General features: G+C 35.9%; 1 protein-coding gene across 1 annotated transcript; it reads left to right on the forward strand.

Moving 5' to 3' along the window:
• Window positions 1–1,010: 1,010 nt before the first annotated feature.
• Window positions 1,011–13,870, forward strand: LOC107553192 (thrombospondin-2-like). The gene is made up of 17 exons (XM_016235326.1): window positions 1,011–1,154; window positions 1,252–1,345; window positions 1,889–2,059; window positions 4,623–4,799; window positions 4,983–5,156; window positions 5,946–6,073; window positions 6,322–6,474; window positions 7,349–7,567; window positions 8,582–8,689; window positions 8,765–8,924; window positions 9,162–9,280; window positions 9,389–9,623; window positions 11,174–11,401; window positions 11,510–11,781; window positions 11,868–11,965; window positions 12,048–12,187; window positions 12,721–13,870. The coding sequence occupies exons 1-17, from the start codon at window positions 1,032–1,034 to the stop codon at window positions 12,726–12,728; spliced, it is 2,607 nt and encodes an 868-aa protein (XP_016090812.1). The 5' UTR covers window positions 1,011–1,031; the 3' UTR covers window positions 12,729–13,870.
• The last annotated feature ends 446 nt before the right edge of the window (window positions 13,871–14,316 follow it).

A 14,316-nucleotide genomic window follows, 5' to 3' on the forward strand; every position in this document is an offset into this window, starting at 1 on the left:
TAGACTGGCTGGTTTGACTGACTGTTCCCTAAAGCATTGGTTTCCAGGGCTCAAAAGTAAGGATGGCCCACTGGTCCAAAGAGAGTTTCGGGCCAGTTTATGAAATAGTCACTTGCCCTTTGTGAGTGAGTGCTGCATTGCCACTGACAATCTTACTTTTTTTGTTCCTGTACATCTGTTTTTATACCTTGCAAACTGCTTCGGAAACATTTGGTTCTTTCCCCAAAAAAACAAGTAAAATTTAATGAACAATATAAATAAAAAAAAATCTACCAATGTTCTTTTTTCATTTCTTTTTTTTTTTAAAGATGAACAAAGTAGCACAAATCTGAAAAGATAATTTTTGCATTCAAACATTACAGAAGTGAAAAATGATTGATGATTTGATGTTGCAAATGTCAACATTACAAGCACAAATCATAAGCACAAGACAAGTAAATTACATGTAGATCAAAAGTTACCTGAGGACACTTTAATTCTGCATGGTGGTCAACCAGAAATGTCAACTGGGTTATATAGAAATAAATTACATTTAAAAATATATTGAAATAGAAAACAGTTATTATAAATTGTAATATAATATTTCACAGTGTTATTGTTTTTACTCTATTTTTGATCAAATAAATGCAGAGTTGGTGAGCATAAGAGACTCCTTTCAAAAACTTGCTTTTAAAATCTTACTGAACCCAAACTTTTGAACGGTAGTGTACATGGAAATCCTTAAGAAGTGCGAAGTTCTTCATCATTTCTCACAGGTTAACATTAGAGATCAACCAAAGCATGGCAATTTGATAGCAGAAAGCGCAAAGCTATTTCCCAGGTCAAAATCATCCCAGATTTCCTGGGGCAGAGCTTCCTGTAGGGTCAAGGACATAAATCCCCTGCTATATAGAAACGTGTTCATTTCATTTGTTTAACTCACCTCTATTTATCTACATATGGAAGACACTGACAGAAGTATTGCCTCCTCTTGACCGTTCGTCTATCTGTCTTGCTGTGCATCTGTCGGTTAGACTGAGGAGAACACCGTGATGAAGGAGGTGCTGGGGAACATGAAGAACATCAAAGACAAGCGCATGTGCTGGCAAGACGGCCGTCTCTTTGAGGATAAGGAGGACTGGGTTGTGGACAGCTGCACTAAATGTACCTGTCAGGTAGGAAGAACTGTGACTATTGATGAATGGAAAAGAAAGAGCGAATGACAGTCTGCTTTTCTTCTGACTCTTTATGCTGTCTGGTTTTATGTTGCAGGAATCAAAGATTGTATGCCATCAGATCACATGTCCTCCAGTATCCTGTGCCAGCCCAACTTTCCTGGATGGTGAATGCTGTCCAGTGTGTCTGCGTGAGTAACGATTCTGACACATTGCTGATACTTGGGATGAAAAAAAATTCAGTTCAATTAAATTAATATTTCATAATATTGCTGTTTTGCTGTATTTTGATCAAATAAATGCAGCCTTGGTGAGCATAAGAGGCTTCTTTCAAAAACTAACTAAAAAATGTTTAAAAATCTTACCAACCAAACTTTTGAACGGAAGCTCATACAGGCCAGCTTTGCAGAGGAACTTTTCTCTAATTTTTGTTTTCTTTAATAGTACAGAACTGTTATTGTTTTAAAACTGCCTATGTTTGCCAACCACACATTTTTATTATCCCTGAGTAACAACCATTACTATATGTTCCCATGCTCTGAAGTGGGTTAAGAAAAATGATGTCATGTATAACTTAAGCTCCAAAACATCAGAGGCAAAGAACAATGTTGCCTTTGCTCTTCAAATATACTAGCAACAAGGAGCACCATGATGGGTGTGCTGGGGTTAGAACGAGGTGAATTGTGCCTGAAGTTACAAGTGCTAAATGTGCTTGTGCATTTATATGTGTATAGCTAAAGATAGCGAGGATGGCTGGTCTCCTTGGTCTGAATGGACAGAGTGTACCATCACATGTGGAACGGGTACCCAGCAAAGAGGCAGGTCATGTGATGCCACAAGTAACCCCTGCAGTGGTCCCTCCATCCAAACCCGCAGATGCAACTTGGGAAAATGCGACAGTCGTGGTGAGACAGCCAGTCTTTGTTTGCACACTTTCTTTGAACACCTGTTCTTTGGTCATGTAGAGGCATTTTGGACACAATTTTCCTGTCTGTTTTGTCCATAAAGTCTAAAACCTTGGAAGAAAACCACATAACAGCGGTTTGAGTGGTATTGGATTAAATCCTGTTGCTCGTGGCCTTAAGAAATGTGGTAGGCCACCCTATAACTGCAAGTGCACAGTTTGTTATCTCACTGATTTGTTTCAGGAGGATCAGCGCATCAGAGATAATTGTAAAAGTAAAATTAATGCAATCATCTGTAACGTCTCCACAGTCCAGAGTGAAAGGGTTTGTGTTCTAAACCAAGAGAGATCTGAAATGCAGCTGTCACAATATCTAAACAGCTGTTAAAAATAATGGAAATGGAAGAAAAAGAATCAGTTCACCAAGACTCTGGTTCTCGGTTTTGTTTCAGCCAAAATCACTAAATCTTTATGGGAAAAAATACTTATTTTGGCTGCTGTTTTTGTTGTTTTTAATTGGTTATGAGGTTTTGAAGGAATAGTTCATCCAAAAATGAAAATTTGGTGATTTACTTATGTTGCTTCATACTTGTATAACTTTTTCATGAAAAATAAATGGAGAATGTACTGCTTGCTCTTAATGCAATTACAATGAGTGAGGTCTGATGCTTTTAAGCTTAAAAATGATGCAAAAGCATTATAAAAGTGTCCCAGACAATGCTGAGTGGTGCGAAAAGCACATTTAGTTTTATCCGAAACAGATGAATGTGAATCTGGAAATGTAATATGTTGGTTGTTGAACATATCATGGCAGTTTGGAATTGAAATTAAATTCTGGAAAGGAACCGCATAAAAAAATAAGGCTTTATACATCGATAATCCGCGCCTGTCATCAAAATAATGTATAGGTACTTTTTTGGTGTTTGTATTATTGGACGTTTTCTGAAACCATACAATATCTTTGTATGCGGACTTCAAAACACATTGATTATAGTGCATCAATCATATGGATCACTTTTATTATTCTTGTTTTATGGTGCTTTTGTGTCCTTTATGAAGGTTGAAAGGTTCAGTCTCTACTTACTGTAATGACATGGAAAAGAGCAACCGGTACAATTTATCAAATTTTCATCTTACATGTTCTTCAAAAGAAATACCTTCATATGAGTTTGGAACAACATAAGAAAATACTGAGTGAATTTTCATTTTTGTGTCAACCTTTAAAGTGGGTCATATCAACCAAAAATCATCAACTACTATAACTGCAGAATTCCCTGCCAACCATTTGCATTGGCAGTAGGCTGAACAACACTCAAGCGGTAAGCAGTAATCCTTCTATGGCTAGCACCCACTTACCTAGATTTCATCAAATTAATTATTACTACTGATTCAATGTTACATCACTCAGTTGATGTTCATCAGCCAAACTGTGATTTCAAGCCATTCCATTCCCTTGCAGAATGTGACATGATACTGACCTAATTTTGTGGAATTTCGATAAATCTGTAACAACATGGGTGTTTTCTTTCATCATCTGTTGTAAATATTTATGAAGCATGTGCTAATATATAAGCTCCTTTCCATCAGCGAAGGAACGAGCTGGTATTCATCACTTATGCTCAGTGAGGTTTTAATGAGCGGCATATGGCTCTTTGTGGTGTACCAGTGCTAACTCTGGCTTATGGCGGACTCAAATGTTTTTTTTTATAACTGACCAATGTTACCAGCTGGTATCTTGGACAGCAATGAACAAACTGGCCTTTGTTACAATTACCGCTCAACAATATCTATAAGTATTCAGACATTAAGATTTTTTAGATTTATATAAAAAGAATCACAGTCTCTCTCCTCCTAATGTTGTCAGTTAGTATATTCAGACCCATGTGGTTGTGGGAAAAGAATATAGCTGACAGTGTGTCAGGAGGCACACTTAATGCTCATTGTGTCACCACTGGCCTGAATACACCATCAAGTCTTTCCCATGCTGAATCCCAAAAGAGGATGAGGTGATTGGTCCAAAATTGTGGGCTAGGTGGTCATCGCTTCATCAAGTTTATTGGCAGTCCCCCCCTGTTTCATTCCTGGACTTCATACCTCTGGACTTACTAATATAAATTAAAGATGTCATTGTTTGTGTGGATTTGTTTGCTGCTTTAACGCTGCTTTCAATTCATGTCAGAATAAGATGAGTGCACATAAATGCCTCCACAATTTTGTTTTAGCCCCAACTTTCCATTGGCAGTTTGGGTTCAGTCATATTTAAGTTTTACTTACCGGAAAACACAAAAAATAAACTAATTTTAATAATATATTCAAGCAAAGCTTTATGCATATCTATTATTTGTTCTTTGCTTTACATTTTGTTGAATTAGGGGTAAACAAATGCCTTAACTTTGCCATTAAAGTGTAAAAGAGAAGAGAGCATTATGTACACTACCTTTAAAAAGTACATCATACTGTAGTTACAACTTCCAAACTCAAGAGCAGGATCATCCACAAGGACTCAAAGGCAGCATATGCCATTGTTTTTGATGACCATGCCAGGTCTCTGCCTTTCATTATAGTCCGTCAAGATGGTGGTTGGAGTTTGTGGTCCCCCTGGTCGTCATGCTCTGTGACGTGTGGAGAGGGACAGATCACGCGAATTCGCCACTGTAACTCCCCCGTCCCTCAGCTGGGAGGAAAGGACTGTGAGGGCAGCGGGAGAGAGACGAAAAAATGTGAAGCCAAACCCTGTCCGAGTGAGTGCTGGGAGCCCCGGCTTCTTATTTATGTATTAAACTTAGTCTTGAGAAATGAAGCTAAGACTATTTTAGATCGATTTGTATAGTGTGATCTTGGAATACAACAGTTTACATGGATAATTTGTCTCCGTAAACTCAGTTTTATATTCAAATTTTAACTGTACTCTCTTCTTCTTATAGTTGATGGAGCCTGGGGCCCATGGTCTCCTTGGGCAATCTGCTCCGCTACCTGTGGGGGAGGAACAAGGACACGAACACGCGTGTGTAACAGCCCTCGTCCACAGTATGGCGGCAAGAAATGCCCAGGAGAGTCCAAGGACAATGATTCCTGCAACAAACAGGACTGCCCTGTTGGTATGTTACCTTCCAATATTTTAATTTATTTCTCACTCCACACATATTCTCTCTCATTGACTGTGTTCGGCTATATATCTATGGGACCATAATGTGGATGCCCCTGCCCTCTTGTCCCCATTGCTGAGCCATTACAATAAAGCGGAAAGCTGAATTAGCATCAGTAAGTTTTTTTTTAAAGAAATGAATACTTTTATTCAGCAAGGAAGTATTAAATTAAGCAAAAGTAATTATAAAGACGTCTATAATGTTACAAAAGGTTTCTATTGCAAAATAAATTTAGATCTTTCTATTCATCAAAATAGAAAAAAAACGGTATCACAAAGATATCTAGCAGCACAACAACACTGATAGTAATAAGAAATGTTTCTTGAGCAACAAATCAGCATATTAGAATGATTTCTGAAAGATCGTGTGGCACTGAAGACTGGAGTAATGGCTGCTGAAATTCAGCTTTGCCATCTCAGAAATAAATAACATTTTAACTATTTAGAAAATATAGAAAATATTTATTTTAAATTGTAATAATATTTCACAATATTACTGTTTTTACTGCATTTTTGATCAAATAAATGCAGCCTTAGTTAGCATAAGAGACTTCTTTGAAAAACCTTTTAACGGTTGCATACATGTGAAATTCATCTTATCAGTGGGTTCTGTTATTTAAAGACCTCTATAGACTGACACATCATGCATAATGTCTCTAGTTTCATCTTGAGATTTATGAAATGCATATCAATTTCATGAGTAAACTTAAAGCCTCTCCCTTTTTATTCCCTGCTTCTTTAGATGGTTGTCTATCTAACCCGTGCTTCGGGGGTGTTGACTGCACCAGCTCCCCTGACGGCTCGTGGGAGTGTGGGCCGTGCCCTGTCGGTTTCCGTGGCAATGGAACATTCTGTGAGGATGTGAATGAGGTACAAAGGGAAAAGAGCTGGAGCTGGGAAAAGTATAATGTAGTTAGGGCTGTGTGACAAGCAATTGTTATACTGCATTACTCACAATTCAACACGGAAAGCATAGCCAAACAAAAATGTTTCTCCAGCCCTTGCTCTATAGATAGACTAATTTGAACCCAACAAATCCCAATAAATGTGAACATTATTGAAAAATGCTTTTTAAAACATGTTTCCTAACATTCCTGTTTGCTTCTCCTGTCCTATAGTGTGACATGGTGCCTGATCTTTGTTTTAAAAACGGTGAATCTCTGCGCTGTGTCAACACAGACCCAGGATTCCACTGCTTGCCTTGCCCTCCTCGATACAAAGGCAATCAGCCCTTTGGAATGGGAGTGGAGGCTGCCAAGCTAAATAAACAGGTTAGTTATGCAGTCTATGGACAGATTGGATCAATTATTGCACAAGTATATAAATGTGTCATTACCCTGGATGAAAACTGGAAAGCACATGATATATTCTGTTTGTTTTCTGAGTATTTTATGTTAAATAATCCATACTTTACTATTATTTTGGAATCGACTGTATTATGTACATCTGCCACTTCATGCCTTCTAAACAAAATTAACTGGTTGCTTGCTTAGCTTGTCAGTCAGGTGGTCTCTTCTGGTCTAATTATACAATTCTTTCCCAGAAATGACTGTGGACCAGGCATTATGTTGTTTGTATGTATGCTAAAGATTAGATGTCAAATTTTGCACAAGTTTCTCTAGAGTGATAGTCCGAGTAGAAAGTGTGTTCTCAGACATTTTAGACAAAGCATGTCTTCTAAATGAAAAAAATCTTTTGGGCCCATAATGGTGGCCAAGCATATGGATCTTGCTCTAATTCTTCCATTCCTCACGGATGAATACATTTTGTAGATTTCTTGGAAAGCTGACTCATTTGCTTTTTTTGTCCAAAAGTTTCATAACGTCCACAACTAATAGGCTTGTCACCAACCTCCAGCTTGCATTGCTTTGATCCAGCGCCCAAGAGTAGTAAATTGACAAAGGGCTGAAAGGAATTGTCTCAGATTTTATAGCTGCGATCCAATCGCTTTTTAAATAAGCTGCCCGGTTGTGCACAGCTGAAACCAACAAAATAGTAGGAAATTATCAATAGAAAGTATTTTAAGAGCCTCACAACATAATTCCCAGTTGTCTCACCAGGGTATGAACCAGTTCTTTCACCTTAATTGGACTGCTATTGAGCGTTGCTGAAGTCGATTAATTTTTATTTTATTTTATTTTTCAGGAGTGTGAGCAAGAAAACCCCTGCAAAGACAAGACTCACAACTGCCACAGGTCCGCTGAGTGTATCTTCCTTGGCCACTTCAGTGACCCCATGTTTAAATGCGAGTGTAAGATCGGCTATGCTGGGGACGGCCTCATCTGCGGCGAGGACTCTGACCTTGATGGCTGGCCCAATCAGAACCTGGTGTGTGGAGCCAACCAGTCCTATCACTGTAAAAAGGTAATAGAGTTATTGTCTTTTCTGGCTACAAGACATACCCCCGGTTTCACAGACAAGGCTTAAGCTAGTCCCAGACTAAAATGCATGTTTGAGCTGTCTCAACTGAAAATATCTTGCTCTGACATATCTTAAAATATGTCCGTGTCATTGTTCTGTGTCAAGATGCACACCTGTAATGTTTTCTTCTAAGGCATTTTTGTAAAAGTTGCTTAAATATCTTAATTTAACTAAGGCCTAGTCCTGGCTTAAGTTAAGCCCCGTTTGTGAAACCGGGTCATAATTTTTTATAACTGTGACTTAATTGACTAAAAATTTAACCAATTAATCGCAAAGGTTTCTGAAAATAATTGAAATGCTCTTATGCTCACCAATGCTGCATTTATTTGATCCAAAATACAGTAAAAACAGTAATATGCTGGAAATATTATTACAGTTTAGAATAACTCTATTTTAATATACTTTAAAATATAAATTTTCCTGTGATGGCAAAGCTGAATTTTCAGCATCATTACTCCAGACTTCAGTGTCACATGATCTTTCAAAAATCATTCTAATATGCTGATTTGGTGCTCAACAAACATTTCTTATTATTATCAGTGTTGAAAAGGTTGTGTTACTTAATGTTTTTTGTTTAGACCATATTGCATTTATTTTCAGGATTCTTTAATGAATAGAAAGTTCAGCATTTATTTGAAATAGAAATCATTATAAATGTCTTTACTGTCACTTTTGATCAATTTAATGCTCCCTTGCTGAACAAAAGTATTAATTTATTTTAAAAAATCATACTTATTGCAAACTTCAGTGTATAATTGCACATTGAATCCCCAAGTTAATTAATATAGAAGAAGAATATTTTAAATAGTCTACTGGCTTAGTTCATAGACAAAAGAAAAAAAAGATGCTACATCAGTTGCATTCATTTTAACACATTAAAGAGTCCACATTTAATTTTAAATGTACGTGTTAATTTTCCCAACTAAGGAAAATAATTTTTTCCCTATTCCTGTGCAGGACAATTGTCCCAACCTTCCAAACTCAGGCCAAGAGGACTTTGACAAAGATGGTCAAGGAGACGCCTGTGACAAAGACGACGATAATGATGGAATAATGGATGAGGAGGTAGGCAGACTTCTTCAGCCATGTTTTTTTTATTTTTTTTTTAAACTAAGCTTGTTTTTTTCTCCTGTGCCCCAGGACAACTGTCCTCTACTGTACAATCCCAGGCAGTTTGACTACGATAAAGATCTTGTCGGTGATCGTTGTGATAACTGTCCATATGAGCACAACCCCGCTCAGATCGACACAGACGGTAATGGCGAGGGAGATGCCTGCTCTGTGGACATTGATGGAGATGGTGAGAAACTACCACATGCATTCCCACAATTACTAAGTCAACTTGTTTATACACTCAACAAGCTTGGGATTCTGTCATGGTTAGATCCAGGCTGGGTTTAAACCCAAGTGCGCTTTTTAATGTAAACTAAAAGCAATGCAAATGCCTCACCACAGTCAGTTGCAGATTTTTTGTATTTCCAGATGGTTAACAGGTCCATTCAGCTCAGTGTAATGCTATTGCTTGCTTGTGTTGCAGAGGTTCTGAATGAGCATGATAACTGCCCTTACATGTACAATACTGACCAGAAGGACACAGACATGGATGGAGTGGGTGACCAGTGTGATAACTGTCCTCTGCTGCACAACCCTGACCAGGTACAACAGGCTCAACTCTTTCCAGTAAACACACACTCAAAAACACAAATGTACACAAGAAGGAATGTTTTGCTGCAGTTTAACAAAGTAATTTGTATGCTTCAACAGACTGACTCAGATAATGACCGAGTTGGTGACAAGTGCGACAACAATCAGGACATTGATGAGGATGGCCAGCAGAACAGCCTGGATAACTGTCCCTACATTGCCAATGCCAACCAGGCCGACCATGACAAAGATGGGAAAGGAGATGCTTGCGATTTTGATGACGATAATGACGGGATCCCTGATGACAAGGACAACTGCAGACTGGTGCCCAACAAAGATCAACTAGACTCTGATGGTGAGTGAATCTATTGCTTAAAATAACTAGTGTTTGTCTGCATTTCTACTGACTGTGAAAAGAAAAGTTAACACATGGATGCACAAACAATAACAGTTATAGAAATGCGTGTAGAAATGCAACAGTGGCAGTAATTTGTCATTTTTTGCTCAAAGACGGCCAGCTTTACAAAACTTTAAAGGAGCCAGTCGTCTTTAATATGTTCATTTTTATCCAAGTTTTTTTTGGCCACATTTTTCCCCTTTGCATCCTTTGAGATTTAGACATATTTACAACTGGAAAACTTCCTTTAGTGTAGCCAGGGTCAAGGAAAATGATGTCACACTCTCACAGCTTGCATGTGGTTTCTGAAGGGTGCGTGTGGTTTACCCCAGTGTGCTGCATTTTGTTAAGACTACCTTATTTTTTGTGTTGGTGGGAAAATGGAAACAGGTTACAGTTGGAGGTCGAAGTTGTCAGGTGCTAGCATATTTCTCACACCTCATTATATTTGTTTATTTAATAGTGTCAAGATGGTTCCAAAGCGAGAAAGTCAACTACTGTAAAAACAGACACATTAGCAAGGAGCTGGCAGCCTACTTGCCTTTCCCCCGTTTATTTGAGTGCTAAAGTCTGGATTTAATAGATTTCACATTTGAAGCCAGTCATATGTTAATGTATATGACATGAAAAGACAGCTGAGATTGCTTTGTGCTTAAAGAAGAGAGCTGGGATACCTGATGAAACTTTCTACTTCTTTTTTATACAATATTTCTCCTTTTGGTGTAGTACTGACAATTGTATTACCCACAATACCCAAAAATATAGTACAATATAATACATTTTAGCTCATTTATATTAATGTTTCAATTAATTTAAAATAAATATTAAAATAAAAAATGTAATAATAAATATTATAAAAAATTGTTATTGAAATAAAAACAGTAATAATTATTAACAAAGAAAGAAATAATAAATTATATTACATGTAATAGTATATACTATAGTATAATAAAATAATATAAAACATTTTAGCTCATTTATACTAATATTCAAATTATAAAAAATTTTAAATTGATAATAAATATTCTAATAAATAATTATAATAAAACCAGTAATAATTATTAACTAATAAATATATAATATAATAAATATAATTATAATATTAATATAATTAATATTATTATACAATAATATAATAAAATATAATATAATATAATCACACTAAATTGTGGGTAGGACTATAATAATAATAATAATTACATTTTTAATGACTGTTGCATCACATTTTTTTAGAATGTGTATTATTCATTTACATTTTTATAAATCTAAATATTAATATAAATGAAGCATTATTATATCATATTGTATTATATTGTCTTTTACTTCATTTATATTATTTATTATTTAAAAAGTGAATTTATAATAATAATAATAATAATGGCTATTAATGACTATTAATGACTAATAATAATAATAATGTGCATATGTTTTTGGTTGCTAAAAAGTGAGGATGGCAGATTTAACTATTTTAACAGATCAATGATGAACTAATCTAACTTTATCCACAGGGGATGGAAGAGGCGATATCTGCAAAGATGATTTTGACAATGACAACATTCCAGACATTTTGGATGTGTGTCCTGAGAACGACGCCATCAGTAACACTGACTTCCGGAAGTTTCAGATGGTGCATTTGGACCCCAAAGGAACTACACAAATTGATCCCAACTGGGTGGTCAGACATCAGGGCAAAGAGTTGGTTCAGACTGCCAATTCTGACCCTGGTATTGCTGTGGGTGAGTATGTGAGCTGCCAGGGTAGCCCGTCTGGTCATGATTTTTACTTCTATTTTTACTTTGTCATTGAGTAAATGAGACCTCAACGTTTTAATAATCACTCTTCAGGTTTCGATGAGTTCAACGCTGTGGATTTCAGTGGCACTTTCTACGTCAACACTGACAGAGATGACGATTATGCTGGGTTTGTGTTTGGCTATCAGTCCAGCAGTCGATTTTATGTGGTAATGTGGAAGCAGATAACTCAGACGTACTGGGAAGTTAATCCTTCAAAAGCATTTGGCATCTCTGGAGTTTCTCTGAAAGTGGTCAACTCTACCACGGGCACAGGGGAGCACCTGCGTAATGCCCTGTGGCACACTGGTGACACTCCTGGACAGGTGAGGCTGACCGCTCAGCAAATACAACATCTGTTAGCGTTCAAGAGAAGCTTTGCTCAAACTAATTGCTGCATGTGGTCTGGCAGGCCCGCACTCTGTGGCACGATCCTAAGAATATCGGCTGGAAGGATTACACTGCGTACAGGTGGCATCTCATCCACAGACCCAAGACAGGATTCATCAGGTGATTAACAGGAAGGCCTTTAACTGCCATGGGAATCTTATAAAGTGTGTAGAGTTAACAGGTCTATATTCCTTTTTTCCAGAGTGGTGGTTTATGAGGGGAAACAGATCATGGCAGACTCGGGGCCGGTTTATGATAAATCCTTTGCAGGAGGGAGATTAGGACTGTTCGTGTTTTCCCAAGAACTGGTTTACTTCTCTGATCTCAAGTACGAGTGTCGAGGTGAGTAGTTCGTCATAACAGAATGTGGCTGTTTATTTAAATTAACACACTATTCTCAGTGTAAACACATTTTAGTTCATTTATATTCATATTCAAATTAATTAAAAAGTAAAATGTTAAAATAAAATAATTATATTATAATGCATAAAATAAAAAATATGAATCAAATAATTATTAAAATGAAAACATTAATAATTATTAGAATAATATATAATTCATGTTTTAATAAATATTTTTAAAAATGTGTTATTCATTTAACTTTTTAATCAATTTAAATATTAATGTAAATGAAGTAAAAATATTATATTACATTGTATTGTATGCGTACAGCTGATTGTTAGTGAACATTTTGAGATTACTTATTTAGTAGAGATGGGAATTGATTTTATTTTTATTATTAATTTATTTTAAGACATTTTGAATGTTATAATTATTAGTATTATGTTATGTGTTAAAATATTGTATAGCTTAACGGAAAAGAAAAGCAAAGCCAAAACTTTCACTTTTTACAAGAAACTTTTTCTGCTTTTTAGATAACTGAGAAAGAGAAGAAATGACTCCCTTAAAAGACTATAGCACAACAACACATTTTAACACTCTCTGACAAAACACTAAAGACTTTGGTGGACTACAAATATAAAACAGGCTCCAAACCTCCTCCTGAGGAGAAAGACTTAACTTAAATGACAAGCACATTTAATCAATGTTTTTGTGTCCGTGAGTCAGTATTTGTTAGCCAAAGTTTTTTGTAATGTTAATTGAACATTACATATGTGGTATTTCTTTACAAAATGAAGGAAAAACAATCACAAAACTTCATCCTCTGGCATTTTTATCACCAACTGCTTTACTTGCACAAAATTTTTTTACTTGCTATTGTTACAATGTGCAGAATTTTTTCTCCTTTGGATTTGTTGTTGTAATGGAGACATCTTTTTCTACAACCCTCAATTCTAACAGGGGCTTTGGGTTTGATCAGCATATATGTTTTAGAGACCTTTGAGATGAAGATGTTTATATTAAGACTGTATCATAATTACTTGTGTAAAGTATTTATATGACTCTTGCAATTCAGTATCAAATTATGTCTTTTTTTTTTGCAATGCTTTCAGAACCTAGACGTTGTATATACTAATTTATTTGCTTACACTGACAAAATTTGACTATTGCAGAAATAAAGATTAAAAAAAGTAAATTTTTATTGCTGCACTTCCAGACATCCATAATGCAATTTCATGTCTATGTAATTTTTTTTTAATGTTTTTCATATGTGAGAATGAGTTTTTGTCCTGTGATGCCACACTGCATGTGTTACATTTAACACAAATTTGCTTGTCTTGAACCACTTTTTCCTTTAGTTTCTTATGTTTTGTCTGTTTACTAAAGAAACTGTCATGGAGAACACAATACGTAACAGGACAAACAGTTCTGTTTGTATCAGAGAAACAGAGACTCTCATACATAAGAGATTGTCATTCATCGTCCAGATCTTTTAAACCTGAACATTCATCCGTTTTGTCTTTCTTTTGCTTGTTAAATGTTTTTATTTTCATAACTATTTTTAATATTTTGTAAAAAGTGCAATGCCTTTGATTTTTATGCCACATCCCCAGAAAACCTTGTAACGTTTTCTAATATTGTTATTCTCGCAGTTGTCACAGGTTTTTTCTTTAATAAAAGGTTTAGACACAGTTTTTCATTTGGACTGGTGTTTTGGAGTAGCTCCAAATACTAAAATGGTATGTATGATTGCTTTTAAAGATGTCTATCAGATCATTTATGTGGCTGCCATAAACCCTGCATCATGTCTTTCCTTAATCGCTAAACAACTTTTAACTGTTTTAACTCTTTAACATGGGCCTATATTCACTTATCTCCAAAGTTCACTTGAATATAGATCAGTACATGTGATTTTATGCCTTGGTAAAGCATGTACAGCCATTAGTTCAATGATGACATGAATATTATCTCTTTAACAAGTATTTTGTATAAAAATAGTGCCACATGGATGACATACAGTATTTTTGTATGCCAAAACCCAGAAACGACTTAGCATTTTAGCACTTCCGGTTCCATCTTCCTGAAGTAAGTGGGTTTTTTGAATGGGTTTTTAATTGAAATAAGGTCTG

Source organism: Sinocyclocheilus grahami, unplaced genomic scaffold (genome assembly GCF_001515645.1).
Source record: "Sinocyclocheilus grahami isolate Dianchi unplaced genomic scaffold, SAMN03320097.WGS_v1.1 scaffold466.1, whole genome shotgun sequence".
Classification (NCBI taxonomy): domain Eukaryota; kingdom Metazoa; phylum Chordata; class Actinopteri; order Cypriniformes; family Cyprinidae; genus Sinocyclocheilus; species Sinocyclocheilus grahami.